Source organism: Neopsephotus bourkii, unplaced genomic scaffold, assembly GCF_033783945.1.
Source record: "Neopsephotus bourkii isolate Nb327-2 ecotype Australia unplaced genomic scaffold, CSIRO-AGI_Nbou_v1 NB_234, whole genome shotgun sequence".
Classification (NCBI taxonomy): domain Eukaryota; kingdom Metazoa; phylum Chordata; class Aves; order Psittaciformes; family Psittacidae; genus Neopsephotus; species Neopsephotus bourkii.
In genome coordinates, this window is record NW_026900744.1 from 5240518 (window position 1) to 5262228 (window position 21711).

Sequence of the window (21711 nt, forward strand, 5' to 3'; positions counted from 1 at the left end):
TGATATACCAGCTCACATTAACACAACTCTTCTGCAGCTGTGCTATAAACTTAACAGGGAAACTGATTTGGCTACAAATACTGGAAGCAGGGGGAAGTGCTGGGTTTCTTTTTGCTGGATCAGTTCCCCTATCTGGCTGGATGCACAACCCCACCTGTGTTGTAACAGGATCAGAGCAGAAAAGGGGGCTGTGGGACATGGCCATCCATAGTCCAGCATTGCTACCAAGTACTTTAAAACACTACATCAAAACCTGATGCTGGGACATCTGCACATCACCTCTATCCAAATAATAAATACCCATAACAAAAATGTAACTAATAAAAAATAGCATTCATACTCCCCTAAGAAGACATTCATCATTCATAAGGGATTGTAGAAAATTAAATCAAATATTAATAGTTTAAAGTAGAAACAAGATGTTGCAGTTGGTTCATTCTGGAGTATAGGTCAAGCTGGACCCAGATTTTCCATGTCGTTTTTGGGAGCCCACAGCACAGCACGCAGTCAGTAGCACAGAACACACTCAGTAGCTATCCAAACCAAAGGCCATGCTTTGTAGAAAAAGAAATAACAATAATTGTTAGTGGTTCAAGCAACCTCACAGTAACAGACAAGCAGAATGTGAAAGGCAAATGAAAGACTAGGGCAAAGGAAGAGCATTCAATTGTGATTTCAAGAGGTGCTTTCAACTCAGTAATAAGCTAAAATAAGTAGGTTTTTGTCCCCTTTAATTTTGAAAAACCTAACATAGGGCATAAAAACATTTTTACGACGATAATTTCATTGTTTAGGTTGTGATTGCTTTTCAACCCTACTAGTCATTAAAATATCTGCCTTTTTTCCCCCACTGACTCACTCTTGGTTATAGAAAATTACTGGTGCTCTTGTAATTCATGCACCCTGTTGGAGAGCTATCTCAGCAACATTCTGTACTCAAATAAAGCAAGTAAGCCTTACTTCGTGCTGTGATGTATTCCTTACACAGACAAAATAAAAGGAGAAATCCTAGCCCCACCAAAGCGAACAGAAACAAATTACACCTTAAATTCAGTAGCATTAAGGTTTGACCTCAGCTTTTCCTTTCCAGAGTCAGGAGCACCAGACTGAGTCCATCTGGAGTGTCTCCTTTGGCATTCAGCTTGACTTGTGACGTGAAACATTCAGCAGAGAGACTTGTGAACATGCACTTGTGGTTCTGAAGTCTGAAATAAAGTGACAAATATATACTTAACTGATCATCAAATAACGTGCCCTTGTTGCAACTTTAAATGCAGTTCTGCAAAGGAGCCTCAGGAATCACACTAAATTAGATGACAACCTGTGCTCCTAATTAATCTCTAGTTACAGTTAACAAGAAAAACACTTCCATCTTCTGAACATGCAGGCTCACACTGACATATGAGGAGCAAACAGCTTAATTTCATTAGCACACATTGCCATATATAATAGAGCTATAACAGGCCAAATGCTGTAATTTACGCTCCTGAAACTCAGTCTCCCTCCGGTCATGCTGTTGTGACACTTTCAGGATGCCAGGAAGGGAAATGGATCTGGCAGTTGTCACTGGTTGGAAGTACAAACAATTTTTCCCTTAACCACCTCGGCTTTGCAGAGTTACCAGAAAGATAAAAGCGTAAAAGCTACTGCAGTCATTAAAGAGATGTGACTCACAGAACAGGATCGTTGTGTTGCGGTAGGAGATGTCAGTTGACAGAGTCACTAAACTGACGGCCAGAAGCTGGGAGGTTAGAAACTAGCTGTATTTTTTAAACATTTTTTCCCCTAAATTTTCTTTTAATGGCTTTTGGCAGAAGGAAGTTGCTCAGGAGATGGCTTTTGAGACCGAGTGTAGCGGTGTTGTGGGCTTGGAACAGATGCATTCTTTTATTAGCAAATAGGCCACTATCAATTAGATCATCAGATGATAATAATAATAATAATTAAATGCTGTGGTGTTGGAATTGCTGTCTGTGGCGATCTCTTAACATCACACATGCTTTAACTGTAGCTCTTGAAAAGATTAATAGAAGTTACAGGGCACGGATACTGAAGTTAAAAGGCAGCAGGAGTCTTAAAATTACACGAACATCACTGAAGTAAGTTCAATTTATACAAATAAAAAGAAATGATTCATTCAGGTATGGGAAGGGGTAAGGAATTTCCTTCAGCAAATTTCTCAGTATAAGGCAGCCAAAAAATAAGTAGCTAGAGAATACTTTAAGAAAAAAGAACCAAGACTTGATTCTCAGGTGATAAAGATGTATGGCTGAGACCTCAAAAAGCTTCTTAGCCTGAGTCTGCTTACATGTATTGCGAAACCAAAGCCAAGTCTAAGAAATCACAAACATATGACAATTTTCCTTCCTGCTGCTAGAAACTCTGCCTAATCTCCCAGCAAATGGTCCCATTTGGCTCGTGCTCAAAGCCTGAAAGAGATCCCAGTTTCCTATAGCTTAATATAATTTGTATGTCAATTCAGTGAACAGAAGCATTACAAGACACCTCCTGGCATGCTTTACACCTTTACAAGAGTGCATGCATTTTATGCAAACCAAGCAACAAGGCAAAGAGCATGTGCTGTTCCTGTGCTTTTTACCAGGCTGCTTTATCACTCGTCACAATGCTGAAAGTGAATGTTCATGTTATACAGTGGTCTTCATTTGTGTAAGAGCACAGATCCAAGTGCCAAGCAGTATGCACAAATCCTTTACATTACATATCAGAAAGGGGCTCCATTAATTTCAACCAACACTAGATCATGCCACAAGAGGTGAAGATGTAGGTAATAAGCCATTACATTTACTTCAGTTTCTCCTATATTTACTTTATGCTTTTTTAAACTTGCCTTAATTTAATTCATTCTGGAACATAAAAATCACTCAGTTTCCACTGGTCTGGAAATGGCTCTTTTTAGGCCAGGAATACTCCTGCCTTGAGGCACTTACTACAGCTAGGACAGGAATCAGTGCTTATAGCTTATATAGATTATTATCATGCTCAGTGAGTTTATGCAATGAAATTCATACCAAGCTTCCACTATGCCAGTATTTGTTTTTTCAAACAAAAAAGGTTTGTAAATAATGGTGCCAGAGTATTATCCAACAAAGCAGTGTTTTGCTTTAAAGATAAGACCAACAGACACTACTGTTTGTAGTATTTAGGAGTCTAAATAAGTACAAGGTACTGAGCAGTGCTGCTCTTCACAGTACTCAAATGAGATTTCATTTATGAAAGTAAGTGCAACTATTTGTAATCAGCATGTCTACCTTATGTTCAGACACAGAATCCTCTTTGCAGAAAGCAGAGCTCACATTGAAATCCAACCAGGAATCATGTACAGGTAAGTTTCATGTAGTGCTTGTGACAGTGGTTGGAGAGTGTATAAGAGGCACATCGAGTATCCAGAGCAAACAGCAGTAGGTTTTAAAGTGATCTTGTGAATAAAGAGCAAAGACCTGGGAATCAGGAGACACGGTTTCTCTTCCATGAGCTGCAGTAAAATCACTGTGTACGCCACAGGAAGCCATCATCTCTGTAGCCAAAATTAAGCCAGTCAGGCTGAAATAAGAAGTGCTGGGTTTCATGTCTCTAATTCAGTGAAGTCCTAATCTGCGATAAGAGCCCCATGAAACTGTTTTAGGAATGAACCTAATAATACATTATTAGATATATAGTCTAATATGTATTTTGTATTACATAATAATAAAATAATCTAATAATGAATCTAATAATACTTTAATAATAATCCAGTGAAACTGTGGCTGGCCCATCCCTGGCAGTGTTCAAGGCTGGGTTGGATGGGGCTCGGAGCAAGATGAGTGGAAGGTGCCCCTGCCCATGATCTTTAAGGTCTCTTTCAACCCCAAACATTCTGTGCTTCTGTGAATTAGACAAAGAATCATTGAAAAATCAGGCAGGGGTTTAGTTGTATTTGATATATAGGAGACCTGTTGTTTTTCTAATTCTAACCTATGTTTGTACTTTCCTCGTTATCATGTTGACATTTGCAAGCAATAAAAGGGCATTATGTGCTGGTCATTGCATCTGCTTTTGAGATAAATCTATGTTAGCATTCCAAAGGGTCAAGGAGTTCTTCCAGGGCAAACAAATTCTGGAGCACTGATGCCAGATGGTGCGTATATAAAGTGAAAATGAGAAAAGCAATTTATTGTGTTCCTGTTCCACAGACAAGTATCACCCAGAAGGCCAGCAAAAGAGGTGAGAAATTACTGAGAAACTGGAGAGACAGTTTTCTTCTTCTGTAGTATGCTGTTTTCTTTGTATCTGAAAAGTCTGGGTACATAGAAGAACTGCAGTCTTTATTCAGGCAAACCCATTTCAAAAAGGTAACAGGAGTATTTAAGGAATGAAGGGTTGAATTACTAACATGTATAAATAATTATGCATCGATAGATAAATCGATGTATCTAACAGGTCCTAGCTTTATCTATATGGCTCGCTAATACGTAGTCTGTGTTTAGAGAAATGTGTTGTACAGTCAAAACCATTTTATCTTGAATTTTTGATGAAACTCCACAAAAGAAATGGAAAATAATGGATCAGATTTTTAAGTATAAATGAGCATAGCCTCAACAAAAGCAAGTTATCAATGTCATTTATCCAGCTCAAGTGCTGGCTGCTCACTTGCAGCTGTATTCAATGTGTCATTTCCAAGTGTGCAAAGCAGCTCTGCAAGTTTTAGAACTAATCCACCTTTTCTTCAGATCTAGTGAAACAGGAATGTCTTTTGGAAGGGTTCAAAGATAAATTCAGGTCAGTGTAGAAAAGTTAAAATCATTTTCTTTGAATACTGAAAAGTATAACATGATTTCATAAATAGCCTGAACTGCCTGTTACCATTTGCTACCAAACCTCAGAACTATGCAGCAGAAGTGTAAGTGTTCAGGTGTACACAAAGAGAAAGGGAGAATGTATGGCTTAATATTTATGTGTGAATCTTTGATGAGCATATTTTATTTGGTTATGTATGTATTTGGTTATAGATGTCCTTCCTTTTAATGTTATGGCTTCTCCTAGAAATAAAGGATATAAAAGTTCTCTTCATACAGGAAAAAGAGCTGGACGACAATGCTGAGGTTTGCTGTCACCCTCTTTGCTGTCATAATGTCATCCACCTGCCGAAAGTTTGGATGTCTGGAAGGGAGCACCCACAAACTGAAGCCAAGTCCTGAGCCAAATATGCGTGAATGCACTCTGTACTCTAAATGTAAGAGTGGTTTAATTTTTGCCAAATGTGGTCTAGAAGTACAGCTTTGTACACACTGATTGCTTTAGCAGTTCCCTTAATTTCTCAAAAATATGCAAGATGCAGTATAAGCATGACAAGCTTCCTTCACTGGCATATTGCTGCATGCAAACCAAGAGTAAGATTCTAGTTCTTCACAAAGTCAACTGCAAAACTCTCATTGCCCTCATTTATTTTCTTTTAAAAGAAAATCAAGTTATGGACCAAAACAGATTCATCTCACATATTGTGACTTACAAATACAGTATTAAAGAAAATCCTTATCGCAACATCTCTGTTTCATTCCTAACAGCTTCCTGTTGCTATGCAGACTTCACAGTGCAATTGGCTCGTTCCCCGGTAATTAAAGTAAGCAACAGCTACTGGAACAGATGTGGGCAGCTCAGTAAACCGTAAGTCAGCTTTGATGTTGTCTGTATCCTGGTTCAATAGATCTATGCTGTGGCAGCCACACAGCTAATGATAGCTCCCCCTGCGATGGACAATCCCCAGGTTGTCCTAGCAATTACACCACCCAGCTCCTGTCATCTTTTCTCTACACCTGACCAATATCTGACTCTTCCTCTTCTCTCACAAAACCCCACGAATCTCTATGTATATACTAATCGTGCAAAAGGGGTGTGCTTTTTCATGTTTGCTTTCAGTATAGAACCAGATCTAGCAGTGCAAAGCAGTCATAAACTGAGTAACTACCACACCACACCTCTGTAGCTCTCCAAAGCAACCATCACATCCAAATGAGTGTGAGCCCTAGTCAACATAGACCAGGCTTCTTCCTTTGCTTAGAAAGCAGATCAACTATGTTATTAAATCTCACAAACTAAGGGCACAAGAGTCCAGAAATGAAACTTCTGAATACTTAGAAATAAAAATTCTTGTAGTCCTGTGGGTTTCATAACCATGAAGAATGTCTTCATAATTAAGATTTTAAGTACTCTGTTAGATGTTAGAGCTGTGAAACATGGCAAGTTAGAGAAATAAAAGAATGAAAGTACAAAACAATTAAGCAAAAACAGATGTGCAAAAGTAACAGCTCTTGTCTGCCGCTCCCAGAAGAGCACAACAGTATGTGCTTTTAAGTAACTTCAGCTGGGCTGTGGGAAAAATCTAAAGATCAATGAAACCGTGAGGCTACAACATCGAAGAGGTTTTGTACTATAGTTTTAAACTACATTTTATCGTTGCCTGGAATCGTTCTTGCCAGGAAAACTCAAGGCCTCAAAAGTTTACAGAAAGCTTACACAAATAGGGCTGAAATATGCATGGAAACATTTGTGCACTCTTTAGCTGGCCATGGTAATTGCACAGTCAGAGTCTGTACACAATGCCAAAGGAATGAGTTTGGAACATAGACACTAACAGGCTGAAAGGATGCTTTTCTATGTGTATTGCACCCACATCAAAGCAGGCCTAGAAAACTGAGGCTCTAGCCTTGATGCTAAGAAATGGGCTTATTTGTGGCTTTTCTCACCCACCACAGCTGTGAAGATTTCATGAAGAAAATTGAGTGCTTTTACCGGTGTTCTCCATATGCTGCTCGCTGGATCCATCCCAGCGACACTGCTGCTATTCGGTCTGTTCCACTGTGTCAAAACTTTTGTGATGACTGGTAGGTTCAGCTTTTTATCAAAGTATTTTTGTTTATCTTTAATACTTCTGTGTTACTTTGATGTCCCAGAGCATGGGTGGATGAAGCACGGATCTCCCAGTCAGTTGGCACTAAGATTTGATGGTGTGGCACCACCTTTATGTCTTTTGTCTTGTTCTTCCTCTTCATTTCTTGTTTGTCATCTCTATTTTTTCCTCAGTTAAGCTACTACCCCCAAAATAGTAATGGCACAGCCTAAGGCGGGATGGAGTCACTAGTGACCCAAGGTCAGCACTGCCAGGCTCTCCGTGAGGATGCAGTGCAGTGGCATGTGAAATGCCTGATGTGATGGAGAAGCTCCCCCCCCATGTCAACAGGAACTAACAGCAGTCAGGGTCCTGCCCACCCTTTGAAAAGGCCATGCCTGCAAGTTAACATTTTTGCAGTTAGCATTTGAAATCTAAATACTTGATCATGGTACGATAGTTATTTATATAAAATGCACTATGCAATCATGAAAGCAGACACTTCCCATATGTTTTCAATTAATTCATATAACAAATTAGCTTAATTCCTTAATTTTGCACCTTTAGCCTTTTCTATTCCCTTCCATCATCCTTCTCTAAAATCACTTCTAAAAGCCTGAATCTCAGAGAAACTTGCAGCCAAGTAATGCTAAAAATTTTAATAGCAAAGAACAAACATTTAATTACCATTTGTTTTCCCAAAATATAGCATAAGGGAATCACATTAGTTTTTGAGTGCAAGACATGTAGTGGAACCACCCAGCACCTGTCTGTCCTTAGTCTTGGGGTAGGAGCATTATATCCAGGTGGGGTACTGAGCATTTTTCAGTGGCCCATATCCAGCATATATCTCTCCCTCCCTATTTTGAGATGATGGATTAAATAATGTCATCATGTGACATACAAATCTCAGTCAGTACCATATTAATGTTGTGCCTAGTAACTGCAGTAACTGGACCTACAGACAGTATGGTTAAAGTGGTGTGAAGCATACTACAAACAGCACAGGCTGTGTTCACACTATAGAATCGTAACTGCTACATCCCTTGAAAGTAGTGAACTGTAAATCTCTTAGGCTGCTCTGAAAATCATGGAACACTGTTTTAATACTTTTAAAAATGTTATGAAAGAGCTTTTCTTGGAAGCATAGAAAATACACATGGTAGTGCACTGCTCTGTACAGTGCTTTCCCTGGTGGTTACACAACTTGGTTATTGACACATGGATCCATTTTCACTCTCACCTTCTCTCCAAGGGCAAAGTCATATGTGCAGTGCAGTATTGTGGTAGGATTTGTCTACAATATGTCTCCATTGCTTTGTGCCAGAGGGAGAAACAAAAAAAATGGTTGGGATTTGTAATGGAAGATAGTGAGAAAGGCTGATGTATTTCTTAGCTTCCCTAGAATTTCCTCTAGTGATTGCTTTTATTTCTGTGCTAGGAAGCTCCATGTGCCTCAGGAACAGATTTGTCACATGCAGTCTTCCTTCCTAAATTTTTGGTAATCTTCTAAACTGAATCCAGATTACCACCTCCTTGAAGATAAAGGCTGAGACCTTGAATTTGCCTCAGTGATCAGAATGTCAAAGCTCAGAACCAAATATTTCCAAAATTCAAAACCATTTGGTTATTAAAGTGTTGGAGTTGCCAGTGAGCTTTAGAATAGATCTGACAGGCAAAGGAGTAAAGTACCAATATCTAAACCAAATGTATCCCAGAGTAAGTAGCAGACAAGTCATCACCAAACTGCTATATGCAGTGAAAGTGTAAGATGAAAGAAAATGTACCCTGTAAGTTTAGTTTGCATCTATGAACTGGTTTAAGCCAGTCTTAGTGTATATGAGATTCATACTGAAGCACATAGGGTGGGCCATATGACATGACAAAGCCCTCAGTGTCCCCCAGCTATTGCCAGAACCTCCAGGTAGATGGCATTTTAAACTTCATTGTTGGAAAGTGTGTGAGGCTGTGATTGAGAGCTGCTGCACAGGACAAAAATTATCCTTTTCCTGTACAGAGCCTCCTAACAGAGAGCAGGCTCTACTCTAAACATACGCTGAATAATGATCTGTTGCCCCTGTTGGCATCATAGATGCCTGGCCTGAATCAAAAGTGTGATGATGAGCCAGTACCATGCATGCCGGTCTCTGTGCCTGCCTAATGCCAATGTCAAACCCATTCCCTCACCCTGCTTAAGGCCTGGGGCCAGAAAAGAGTCCGGACAGAATTCCCACTCTTTCTGGTGACTGAAAGTAACATTTTTTCATGTTCTATTCAGTGGAGTCCCTTTAGCGTGTGTAGCACTGCTGGTGATGTGACCTACTTTCTCTACATGCCGTGAGTGTGCCTGCTGCATACTGTATGTCTTTGTGGCCAGAAATGTGCAGAGGATTCTGAATGAGCAGTGACTTCATTTAAAAGAAATTCATCTGACTTGCTCGGGGCCTTCCTTTTCTTCCCATTGTCTTAGAATTTCTTGCTCCCACTAGTTGTAAAACTATTGCCTTTCAAAGAGCCCCACGTACAAGCCATTTTCTGATCCATCTGTGGAAGGGTCTTGTGCCCTTAAAAGAGAAACAGCTAAAAAAGCAGGGGAGAAGCTTTAAAATAAAAATATCCTGCTCATTATGCATAGGGAACTGGTGTGTTCAGGGAGGATCTTGCTGGTCTTTGTGTTTCTGTTTCTCACAGGTTTTAATTAATATTTAAAGAAACCACTTACGGGCAACAGAAAACAGACTTTTCATAAGTCATGACTTTTTATAAACTTAGCTTCATAATTACTTCCATTGGGATAAAGAAAAATTCAGAGCAATAGTTATGCCTTGCTCCTGTTATATAACAAACCCTGGAGTCAGGCAATAATCGTAATTAGGAAACATTTCATCCGACAATTCAATAGATAACAGTGAAAAACTATAAATCCTTTAATAAATGTATTTAATTCAAATTCCTGAGGAAACCAGATGTATAACATGAATGACCCAGGTCAGCAAAACCCTGAAATACTTATTCATTACTTGAAAAGTATAACTGAGGGTAACACAAATTTCACAAGAAGCCGTTCCACCCTCTCCTCAGCCCCAAGGGCTGCTCATTCACCCCGTTGCCCTATCCCCACCCGTGTGCCAGCAGCACTGTCTGGGAGGCCATGAAGCAACCTGGGTCTGGGAACCCATCAGGCTAAAAAACACTTGGGCAAATAAAAAAGGAAACCAGAAAAAGAAGACTGTGGGAAGGGCAGTGGATGTGCTGGTATTAGGCAGCTCACAGTAGATACTGATCAACTGTGCTAGAAAGCAATGAATATAAATGCATGCATAAAGTGAAGGACACACCTACGTGGCTTGAAGAATCAATTGCTGAATCTGACGCTGGTATGTGGAGTCTGTAGATGGTGAATATCAAAGTGTTTTCATTGATGCTCCTACCTGGTGCCTTCAAGCAGGCAAAGTGTCTAGTGTTAAAGAAACACTGGGAATTTACCTCTGTTGTCTTTCTCAGTCAGGGTCCATGCAGCAGCTAACAAACAACAAACCAGTTATTCTTACATTCCCTTGTCCCAAATCCACTCATGACGCAAACTGGGAAGATTTGCCTGGTAGCACCACATTACATTAATTTACCACATTGCAGCCTGTATTTCCAGCAGAGCCCCCACCTCTGACAGCAGATTCATGGATGAACACATTTGAGAATACAGGTCTCCTGCCCTACACCTGTTTAGTTCACGCCCTGGTTACCCTCCATCTGTTGCTGTTTTTTCTCCCTCCAAAAAGGAAAAAAAACCCTCTATGTGAAGGTTCTGTGGATGTGCATCTGCATACGCACGTGTACTGCAACGTGTTCTTGTAGTTCTGTGCCCACAAGACAACCTCATATTTCACTTACAAATGTAAGTCTGCAGCCTTCATGATATCAAACTAGTTTTGGAAACATGACCCCAAAGATGAAAAATGACAAACAGAAAATCTATCCAAAGGCATTAATTATAAATACCGTGCTGAGCAACACTAACTTTTTGAGAGCTGTGCCTCATGATTTTGGCACTCTCAGTTACTGGTGGGAATAGTCTGCCTGAAGCTATTGAGACTAAATGTAAGTAGATGTTAACTGATTTGCAGAAAGTGATACTAAAGAAAGGTAAGAGCCAAAAAGTGGAACATAAAAAGAAGTGGAAGGAAGGAAATGATGTAGGATAATGGTAAGCCATGAGATCTCTCATCACACAGACCAAGCAGTTGCAAACTGTACTTGTCCCTGTTTATAGGCTTTTTTTACATTACTGCTTATAAGTTAAAAACAAATCTAAAATTTTGGACCTATAACCTGCAAGACTCTTCTCTTTCCTCATTCGCTTCAAGTTTACCTTTTTTGAAACTGCCATTCTGGGGCTGACAGCCTATTAGTTTTTATGATTTTGTTGTTTGTGTATTTTCCTTATTTCCGTGCACGTTTCTTATAGAAACCCCTGCCCAGGAAATATAATTATTCTTTTCCCATATTAATTCATAAATACAAACTTCCCCCACACCTCCCCCAAGGGACAGTTCACTCTTAGCATGCCTGTGCTCTGCCACAATATTGAACATCAGCATTCATAAAACTCCCTCCCCACACAGTTATTTCCTCCACTCAGTAACACCAGCAAACAAAACCATCAGAAAACACTGCATGAAGGAGCATTGCTCCTCAGAACATGAGCCCTTTACTTAAGTCTGTGAGTACAAAATGTAGTGGCTGAACTGTTTAGTTTGCATTGTGATTTAGATCTTCCCGGCCAGCTCAGAGTTTATGTACATGTCCAGCTAAGATAATGTGTACATCTTTTGAAGATCTGTTGCTAAGCTGCACTGTGCAACCATACAACGTTACTGGCATAGCCCACATAGGCTTTTAGAGTTGATTCTGAGTCCACTGAGAAAAGAAGTGAGAGAAATTAACTGTAACTTCCACTAATCTCCGTGAAGGTATGAAGCCTGCAAAGATGATTCCACATGTGTTCGCAACTGGCTGACAGACTGGGAACGGGATCGAAGTGGAGAAAACCACTGTAACAATAAATGTATTCCATACAGTGAGGTAAGAAAACCTGATCAACTGAAGCAGAAAAGAATGGCATGGAGGGGTCTTTCTTTTTTCCTGAGTGTGGGTGTAAAATGCAACAAGTGAATTATTTTTACTTCAGCAGTTTCAAGCCATACCTACATCAGACTTCTTAAGTATAGAAATAGTTAAGCATTTCTATTTATGTAGATCTCTTAAATATATGTATTTAATTAACCATTGTCCATACCACTTGTGAAACAAAACTGAAAGTTCAAGCAGCACAGATATGTTTAACCACAGTGAGGCTTAGAAAGTAAAAGACAAATTAACTTTGTTCATACAATAGAGACTCTGGGAGGTATTTTATAAGGTTCCTTATACAATGTGGGGTTTTACCTGTGTATTTTTAAACTGGGATGTAAGTTCCCAAATTAGTAAGCAATTTTTATGGTCTTCTTGCCTATTAGGCATCTTTGCCTTTTTCTCTATTTTACTTTGGTATGTTCAAATCCTTCTCCATCCTCCAAATTCCTCATTTCTTTGAAGAAGACATTCTTCTAGTTGTCTCCCTTCTGTTCTCCATAGATCTCTTGTATATCCAGTGTGTGATCACCATTGTCTGCCAATGGCCTGACAGAGCTGGCTTTGCTCTATGTAACTGATGGTTAAAGACCAGCACTAACAAGCTTTCTGAGAGCTCATCCAATCTTTCTGAGAATGTTTAATGGTTGGGATAACTGATTTTATGAGCAAAAGTGTATAAAATGAGAACTGACAAGACTTACAGGAGCAAGGCTGATCTACACATGTTTAAAGAGTCAGGTAGGATGTTTTCTAGTGACTCAAGCAAGTTTAGCATCAGGATGAAAACATACAACTTAAAACTGCTACACTTACTTGAGTATTTTTAATATTTGAGCTTCATTGAGCCCATGAAAACTGTCCAAATTGAAAAATTAAATGAAATCTAAGTGTAGTGCTTAGGGACTGGCAGTAAGACTTGCAGAGATTCGTTGTTTTGAGTTCAAATGCATATACTTCCAGAAGTCAGCTCAGCAACTGATACAAGTGGAAGTCACAGTCCAGTTAGCACTGTCTGCCTTGCAAAATTGACACTGATCAGCAGGCTCAGGAAGGTGGCCAAAAACCAAATGGGCTGCGTAAACTTATAGCTGAGTCTCCCAGATGTGCTAAATCATCAGTGGTTCCAGATGAAGTGAAAACCAAAATCATAATCTCTGTAAATAATCTCCAGTCCCTGCTCAAGGTCCAGAGATAGGAATTTTTAACCTTGAATTCCCTTCTACATATTTCTTAACGAAAATATACCAGCAGAGGAAAACAGGCAGTAAATCCAGACATCTTATCACTTCACGCCAGGCACAGCTATTCCTCAACTAAGTGGAACCACACCCCAAACTGCCCATGTTTTTCACCCAAAATAGGCTCCTGTGGGAAGTCAGAATAAAGATGAAGTTTCTTCAGAGCAATTAAAAAAGCACATTTCCCATCTGAATGTTACGTGATAGACAAACACTAGACTTAGAATCATAAAAGAGCTAGGGTTGGAAAGGACCTCAAGGAAATCAAGTTCCAAACCCCCTGCCATGGGCTTGGATGACTCACAGTAGTCAATGTTGCCTAAGGCTCTGTCCAGCCTGGCCTGGAACACTGCTGGGGATGGAGCATTTACCACTTCTCTGGGCAACCTGTTCCACTGTCTCACCACCTTATGTAAAGGACTTCTTCCTTGTATCTAACCTGAACTTCCCCTGTTTAAGTTTAAACCCATTCCCCCTTGTCCTGTTGCTACAGTCCCTGATGAAGGGTCATCCCCAGTGTTCTTGTAGGCCCCCTTCAGATACTGGAAGGCTGCTATGAGGTCTCCACGCAGCCTTCTCTTCTCCAGGCTGAACAGCCCCAACTTTCTCAGCCTGTCTTCGCACGGGAGGTGCTCCAGCCCTTGATCATCCTCGTGGCCCTCCTCTGGACTTGCTCCAAAACTCCATGTCCTTCTTATGTTGAGGACACCAGAGCTTCACACAGTGCTCCAAGTGGGTCTCACAAGAGCAGAATAGAGGGGCAGGATCACCTCCTTGCTTGGTTTGGACTCAACTTAGGGAACAGAAAGTTGCAGTTACCCAGAAGCACAATGGGTTCTCCAGTGTCAGAGCACTGTGGCCAGATGCTCACTGTCTTTTGATGCCCTCGGATCATATGGAGAAGCAATCAGCAGCCCTACATTTGACATCTGCAAGTGGTTGTAAGGACTATTTGGAACAAATGCTGAATATGGAACAAATGCTGAATATTAAAAATGCACAATGGATCATAGCCAGCACTTTCAGCCTGGCTAAAATGAGGCCCATTTTGTCATTGTTCTCCCAACTGAGTGCTCCCTAGGCAGCGTTAATGCAAAGACTAGAACATTTTCCAAGAAGGTGAAGAATCAGAATCCTTTGTAGTAATTTAGGGACACTTTGGATAAATGGGCTGCATGGACTGCTTGTTTGCTGCAGGTTTCTGGCCAGGGTCTGATCTTTAAGCAGAGTTAGGAGGAAGGTCAAAATAAAATCACCCATTTAGCAAGTACAAGAGCATAAATACATGTTACAGAACCTGTGGGACACAAGAATAGAATGCAGCCATGCCTCTTGCATACAGACCAAAGAAAACCCACGTAACAGCTCTTAATACTTTCTGTAATGATTATCAGGTAGAAATCCAGGAATTGTACAGGAAGAAAATGTCTAATGCTGCTTAAAAGGAATAGTGGAAAAGAAACAGCTACACTCTGCCTGCCCTGAAAACACCAGGAGAGAACTAGATAAAGCAACCTTTCCATTCCTGGCCCTGTGTTGTTCACGGTGCACAGGACAACCTCCACACTCCTCCTCCAGCAACTGAAGCAATAGAGCGAGCCCTGGCTTGAGATGATGTCAAATGAAAAGCTGTTTTACAGACTACAGTGTTTTTGGGGCTATCTAGAATGGACTCTGTATTATTCACAAAGGAGAAATTTCTAAGGCAAAAGTGATTATTATGATTTCTCCTCATCTGCCTTCCTGCACAGTAATAGGTCAACACAGTTTTGCATGTGGGGAGACAGGGAGACATCTCATAAGAACTTGTTGCAGAAAATAGGTAGAGCAGAGGAAGCTGTAGGACTACAGATGCCCAGGCCCACTTCCACATAATAGACCTACATCTGTAATCATTAACTTTTTGCACACAGAGCAGCTTCCATGCAGAAATGTCCCAACCACAAAGAGAGGGCACCTTCTCCAAGATTCATGGTGTCAAATCTGTATGTGAACTGGCAATGACAGTAAACCAGCACATCATCCAGAAATCACATCACTAAGAGAAACACTGTAGGATTAAAGAAGCTGTGGTTTACAATTTCTTGAGCCAGAAAGGCCATTGTACCACTAGACAGCACTTTGGAAGCTTGGAGAGAACATACTTTCTTCAAGCAGCTTCTAAGTTAACGTTCTTTCTCTTTGTGAGGTCCTGCTTGGTCATGATGTACATTGCAGCAGGCACAGTGAGATCCCATGGAGCTGTACCTCCACTGGGCTGTCTGTAGGCTGTAGAAATAAAGATTCCCATAAAGCACAGTCTGGCACTTTCAGCACTACTCAGTTCCAGAGGCATGTCAGACTGACCTCACATGCTGCAAGTTGTAGAACCTCTCAACACAGCTTTGGCCTGTCAGCCCCAGAAAGCTAGCTGGACTGTCAGCCCCCGGGGGAAACAAAGGGCTGCCTCTCGATCACTTTGCACTTTGTGTGATCACTTGCTTTCACAACAGGCAAATCTCTTTTGCCAGTTGTGGTACTGGATAACATTTTAAGATATATCAGAAGTGATAAAGCACAGCACACAGCAGGACAGGGAATGACTGCCAGCTGCTTTTTTATAATCCAGTACCAGTTCTTAAAAAGTTACATGTTTCTCATTTTGATACACTGGTTTTAACTTAATTCTTTTCAAATGTAACTGATACATTTCTTATTTGACACACAGATGTACACAAATGGGACTGACATGTGCCAGAGTATGTGGGGGAAGTCATTTAAGGTGAGCAAATCCTCTTGCCTCTGCTTGCAAATGAACAAGAAGGACATGGTGGCGATCAAGTATCTGCTCTCCAAGAGCTCAGAGGAAAGCTCCAGCAGCAGCAGCTCCAGCAGCAGCAGCAGCAGCAGCAGTGAGGAGCATGCCTGCCAAAAGAAGCTCCTGAAGTTTGAGAAACTAAAGGGAGAGGAAAAGGAACGTACAAGATAAATGCTGGTGGATGTATGCCAGAACAAGAGAAATCACCATGGAAGCTGGGCTCAGGGCACTACGCCAGCCTGCTTTATCCCTTATTTCCTAGAACATAATAAATCAATGGCTGGTTATATTAATCTTCCTCTGATGTTTTTGCATCTGCATCACAAAGCTCCCAGACAGGTTAGCACAGGTGTAATCTTGTGACTTGAACTGAAGAGCTAGAAGCCTGAAGGTAACCTTTCAAAGAGGAGAGGCACAGGCAGCTCCTGCTTACTTAAGGTGGAACGGTGAGAACTAGAGAGGCCATGCCAGTAATGCACCGAATCTTCAGCCCAAACCCTTCATTAGCATAGGCATACAGGACTCCTGTCACGAGTTCTGCCGTGCCTGGCACTGCTCAGATAAAAAAGAAATGCTGCAGGCAGAAATAGGTCAGTGAGCCTGGCTACTGACCACTAAAAGTGTAGTTATTTTGTATCTCAAAAACAGTTTCACAGAACAGGGGCTTGTGGTCTACTAGATAAATCCCTGAATCCATACATTGCCAGAATACAGTATGCAGTCTTTTCCACTGGGCTTTTTTCTTAAGCAACAGCAGTACAAAAGTCTCCTGCATATGAATTTGAAGCATAATTTTAGTGCAGTTAATCTCACTGAATGATTCCAAACAGAATGATCCCCGATTATCAAATGGGAGTGTCAGAGAAGGCCCCAATCAGGTTTCTCCCATCAGCAATTCTGCTTCCCACCATCACTGTTACACTCAAACTAAAACCAAAATCTGCAGCAGTCCCAGAGGGACTCACCAAGTAAGAAGAAATGAAGTCCTGCTTTCAGTTATGCATCCACACCCCCTCTGACATGGCTGCAGAGTGGCAGGTTGGTGCCACTCTCTACAGCCTTTCACAGTGGTATCCCCAGGGAAATCATGAGAAGGATGTAGTTTGGGGGGGGGGGTGGTGTGTCAGATTATCAAACTGTGAAAACTAGCATCAGCTCAGTGCTAAGCACCTTACAAAGTAAGAATCTGGCCCACAGTGAGAACAATGACTTGGCACATCCTATTAAACTAGGAGAATCTTAAAAATCCAGCACACTTTCTTCACTGGACTGTTTATTTATTGGAGTGGTTTCACACAGCTGCAATAGTAATGCTCAACCCATTAGATCATGCTCAGCTTCGAACCAGCTTCTCAGTGTATTTAACAATGCACTAATTCCTACCAGCTCTGAACTGTTTTTAGGATGGTACTTTGCAGAAATTTTCCTGCTTTTTATTTCGCTGGGCTCAAAATTCAGGAATTAATTATCCCCTCTCAATGCCACAACACCAACTTCTCTATCACCATGGCCAAAGATTTCCTTCCTGTTTTTTGTTAAGTATAGCACAACTCTTTCTGCCTGTGTTTCTGCTCTTTTTCTTCACATTCCACTTTATCCTCTTTGCTCTGGCTAAATTAGTCTTGAAACCACTCTTAACAAACAGTTCTTCCATGCTTAGTTTCAGGATGACCCATGAGACCGGTTACTGCATGTTCTTGAGCAGCACTGGATCTTACAGCAGCTAAGGGACCAACACCATTTGGCTCCTATTCATAACTTTCACACTGAATCATGATGTACCCAACTCAAACCATTTGACTCTTTTGTCACCCCAGTGCTTTTGCAGAGCTACCACATTCCCTCCAGTTAATCTCTTTTCTGAGCCAAAAAGTCAAAAAATGCTCCGTTATCCCTAATATAGAAATTGTCCTGACCTCTTCGTCACTCTTTTATTGATTCAGATATGTTTTATTTAAATAGAAGGTATCACCCAGAAAGACTTTCAGTCTTGATTTAAAATTCAAAATAACAGAGAATTGTCCAATTTGTTTCCTCAGTGTTAAACATTACCCCTAATTTATCTTTCAGCCAGTGTGTTTTGCTGAAGCCTGTCACGTTAAAGAGTTCTTCAGTAGCCAGCATTGATTTTCTGCTCAGCAGCATATACACTGCATCAAGCCACTTCTTAGCAATTAGCTCTATCTCAGCTCTATTTAACTTATGTATGTCATAAGACATTCCCTCTCTCCCTACATGATACTTATGGTTCTCCTCTGTAGCTTCTCCAGTCACAAATATCCTTCCTAGATTGTACAAATCAAAGCCAAACTCCAAGGCAATGTTAAGGGTGACCTACAGACAGAGGACCATGTTCCTGCCTCTCTACAGACTTCTGCAGCATCATTCTGATTCTCTGCATGACTCCAGTGTCCATGTGCTGTGATTCCTCATTTTTTCTTGGCATTACTCTTTTCCATTATACAGCTCCCTCGTCCCAGGGGTGTGAACTGTGATTTCAGCTCTCCGGCTTATTGCTTTGAGCTTGGTTGTATTACAAATCCTTTGTGTGACTATGCCAACCTTCCTAACCCACTGTGTGTATCTGCTTTATACTCATAGTAACTTACATTTTAGACAATTTCTGTGTTACTCAGGAATGCTTTCAGTGGCAATTTTACACTTACAGAAAGGCTAGGATAACTCAGATAAAGCAAAATGAAAAATAACACTAAAAATCATTATGAAGGTGAGTCAGGGGAAAGAAAGCTTGCAGTCATCCCCAGCTAATGCTAACCTGATCTGGGAGGTGCTTGCTGTGCATCACAGCTCAAAAGCACACCTCCTGCTTCTGGACCCATGCTGACCCAGAAAACTGAAATGTCTCTGTGTTTAGTGACACCAGAGTCAACTAAGATCTTTATCAAAATGTCACAATGGTACATCCAATGCTTTGTGAAATATGTTGTGAAATATGTTCCTGCACTAATCAGTAGGAAACAGACTTGCAACCTTTATCAATAAATTAAAATGGATTTATCAACAAGGCAATGTTGATAAAAATAAAAATTATCACTAGTTATTGACTCATTTATGACCTGGCTGACTATCAGCTTTTGGACTGTGCTGCTTGGGACTGGTGTCACATTAACCATAACTCAGCTGCTGGGTCATCCTGCTTGCTCTGTTTATTTAATTTGCTTTCCTTAAACATTGGCACAATACTGTGAGACTTCTGAAATTTCACTGAAATGCCACAAGTTATTATTACAGATGAGGTCTCTGTTCTGTTCATTCTGTCAGAGCTCTCTCTAGTATCAGTTATCTGAGCCGGCTGCCTTAAAATTATTAATGTTACTTATGATGATGAACCTCATCTTTAATTACTTGCAGGCTGGAAAGGATTTCATCATCCTTCTGTAATACAAATACTTCACTCTGCATATTTCAATACTAAGCATTATTAACAAAACTTGCCCGCTGCATCTTGTGCCATTGCAAGGCTTTCTTCATCAGGTTACTCACTGATTTTCACCTTCAGTTTAGTTGTTCCAGCCACAATTTCCTGGAGTATCTTTAGTCCTCAGTTTATTTTTATAGCTCATAATTCTCCATGGATATTGATTGCAACATAGCTTCCTTTTTAAAAAAATAATAAGCATCGGTAATTATGGCATTTTCAACTTCTGTTGCATTTTTCATGTGTAGGTTTCACTCAGAACATTTTATAAATATTCATTAATCTTCAAAATATACCTGAGAAGAAAATAAGTAGTGAGAAGCAAACTGAGTCAGTGGGAGAGAGACAGTAAGAGACTTATCTGATCATTGCAAGTATTGCAGAACTAGGGCTAGCACAGACAAGTCTTGTATCAGAGCCTTATTTCACACTGCAGATGGAGTTACGCTTTGTAAGGTGATCCTTGGACAAAAGTTATGCAGAAATCATGGAATCACCAAATTGTTTAGGTTGGAAAAGACCCTTAGGATCATGGGGTGCAACCATTAACCTCACACTGCCAAGTCCACCACTAAACGTGTCCCTAAGTGTCACAGCTATACATCTTTTAAATACCTCCAGGGACAGTGACTCAACCACTTCCCTGGGCAACCTGTTCCAGTGCTCAGCAACCCTTTCAGTGAAGAATTTTTCCCAATACCCAGTCTAAACCTCCCCTGGTGCAGCTTGAGGCTGTTTCCTCTTGTCCTATTGCTTGTTATGTGGGAGAAGAGACCGACCCCCACCTCACTACAACCTCCTTTCAGGTAGTTGTAGAAAGATAAGGTCTACCCTGAGCTTCCTTTTCTCCAGGCTGAATGACCCCAGTTCCCTTAGCTGTTCCTCATCACACTTGTGCTCCAGGCCCTTCAACAGCTTCACTGCCCTTCTCTGGACACACTCCAGTATTTTATGAAATAAAATACTGCAAAAACCTGAGCATCCAAAAAACAGAACAAGTTATTAAACAGTGCGTTTCCACGTGCCTTGAGGAATAACAAAATTCTAAAATTCTCTTGTGAGACCTCACTTGGAGTATTGTGTGCAGTTCTGGTGTCCTCAACATAAAAAGGACATGGAACTGTTGGAACAAGTCCAGAGGAGGGCCACGAGGATGATCAGGGGACTGGAGCACCTCCCATGTGCAGATAGGCTGAGAAAGTTGGGGCTGTTCAGCCTGGAGAAGAGAAGGCTGCATGGAGACCTCATAGGAGCCTTCCAGTATCTGAAGGGGGCCTATAAGGATGCTGGAGAGGGACTCTTCATTAGGGACTGTAGTGATAGGACAAGGGGTAATGGGTTCAAACTTAAACAGGGGAAGTTCAGGTTAGATATCAGGAGGAAGTTCTTTATTGTGAGGGTGGTGAGGCACTGGAATGGGTTGCCCAGGGAAGTCGTGAATGCTCCATCCCTGGTGGTTAAGGCCAGGTTGGACAGAGCCTTGGGTGACATGGTTTAGTGTGAGGTGACCCTGCCCATGGCAGGGGGTTGGAACTAGATGATCTTATGGTCCTTTCCAACCCTAACTGTTCTATGATTCTATGATTCTAAAAATAATAATTGTTAGATTATTTAAGGCAAATAATGTCAAAACAGGCTGATTTCTCTTGCTGAGAAACAAGCAGCCACCAGAAAAAAGGAAAGCTGTAGATGAGATGTGGCCTTATAAGGGGTTTGGTAACGTTTGATCTAAAAGTCTGATAAGCAAACTGAGAAAACCAAAGTGCAAATGAAATCACCATAACACGGGCACACAACTGGTTAAAAAAATATATTAAAGTATTACTATGAGTATGTTGTCATTAAACTCAGATCTTTTAGGAATCACAGAGGGTCTGTTCCGATTTTAGTCAATACTTCTGCTTACTCAGATGATGAAGTAGAGATTTTGCAAGCACTTTGAAAGACAAGATGACAATAAAAACAATCTTTCTGACCAGAGAGCTAGTCAAGGCCTCCAAAGGTAAAATTCTGAAAATGGAAATGAAAAAGCTGGGACTGAGGAAAGGTTAATCAAGGAAAAATGTCATCCAGGGAAACATAAGACATGGGAAATACATGACAAGGGAACAGCAGAGCAGCCAAGGAGCTGGGACACATGGTGTAAATCTATGCCAGTTACAGTTGAAATGTCATATTGAGGAAGTTTTACTCTTTTAAGTCTTCCATGTATGCGGAGCCC

At 40.8% G+C, this 21711-nt stretch overlaps 2 protein-coding genes across 2 annotated transcripts in view; one reads left to right on the forward strand and one right to left on the reverse strand.

The window, feature by feature from the left end:
• The window catches only part of MAST2 (microtubule associated serine/threonine kinase 2), a 201268-nt gene extending 200057 nt beyond the window's left edge, over positions 1-1211 (reverse strand). The window contains exon 1 of the mRNA XM_061344957.1: positions 1044-1211. Coding sequence (XP_061200941.1) covers positions 1044-1163 — 120 coding nt within the window. The 5' untranslated portion in view covers positions 1164-1211. The remainder of the gene's footprint in view (positions 1-1043) is intronic.
• A 3843-nt stretch (positions 1212-5054) lies between these two features.
• Positions 5055-16338, forward strand: LOC133207777 (riboflavin-binding protein-like). The gene is made up of 5 exons (XM_061344917.1): positions 5055-5230; positions 5562-5661; positions 6750-6878; positions 11854-11965; positions 15962-16338. The coding sequence occupies exons 1-5, from the start codon at positions 5092-5094 to the stop codon at positions 16220-16222; spliced, it is 741 nt and encodes a 246-aa protein (XP_061200901.1). The 5' UTR covers positions 5055-5091; the 3' UTR covers positions 16223-16338.
• The last annotated feature ends 5373 nt before the right edge of the window (positions 16339-21711 follow it).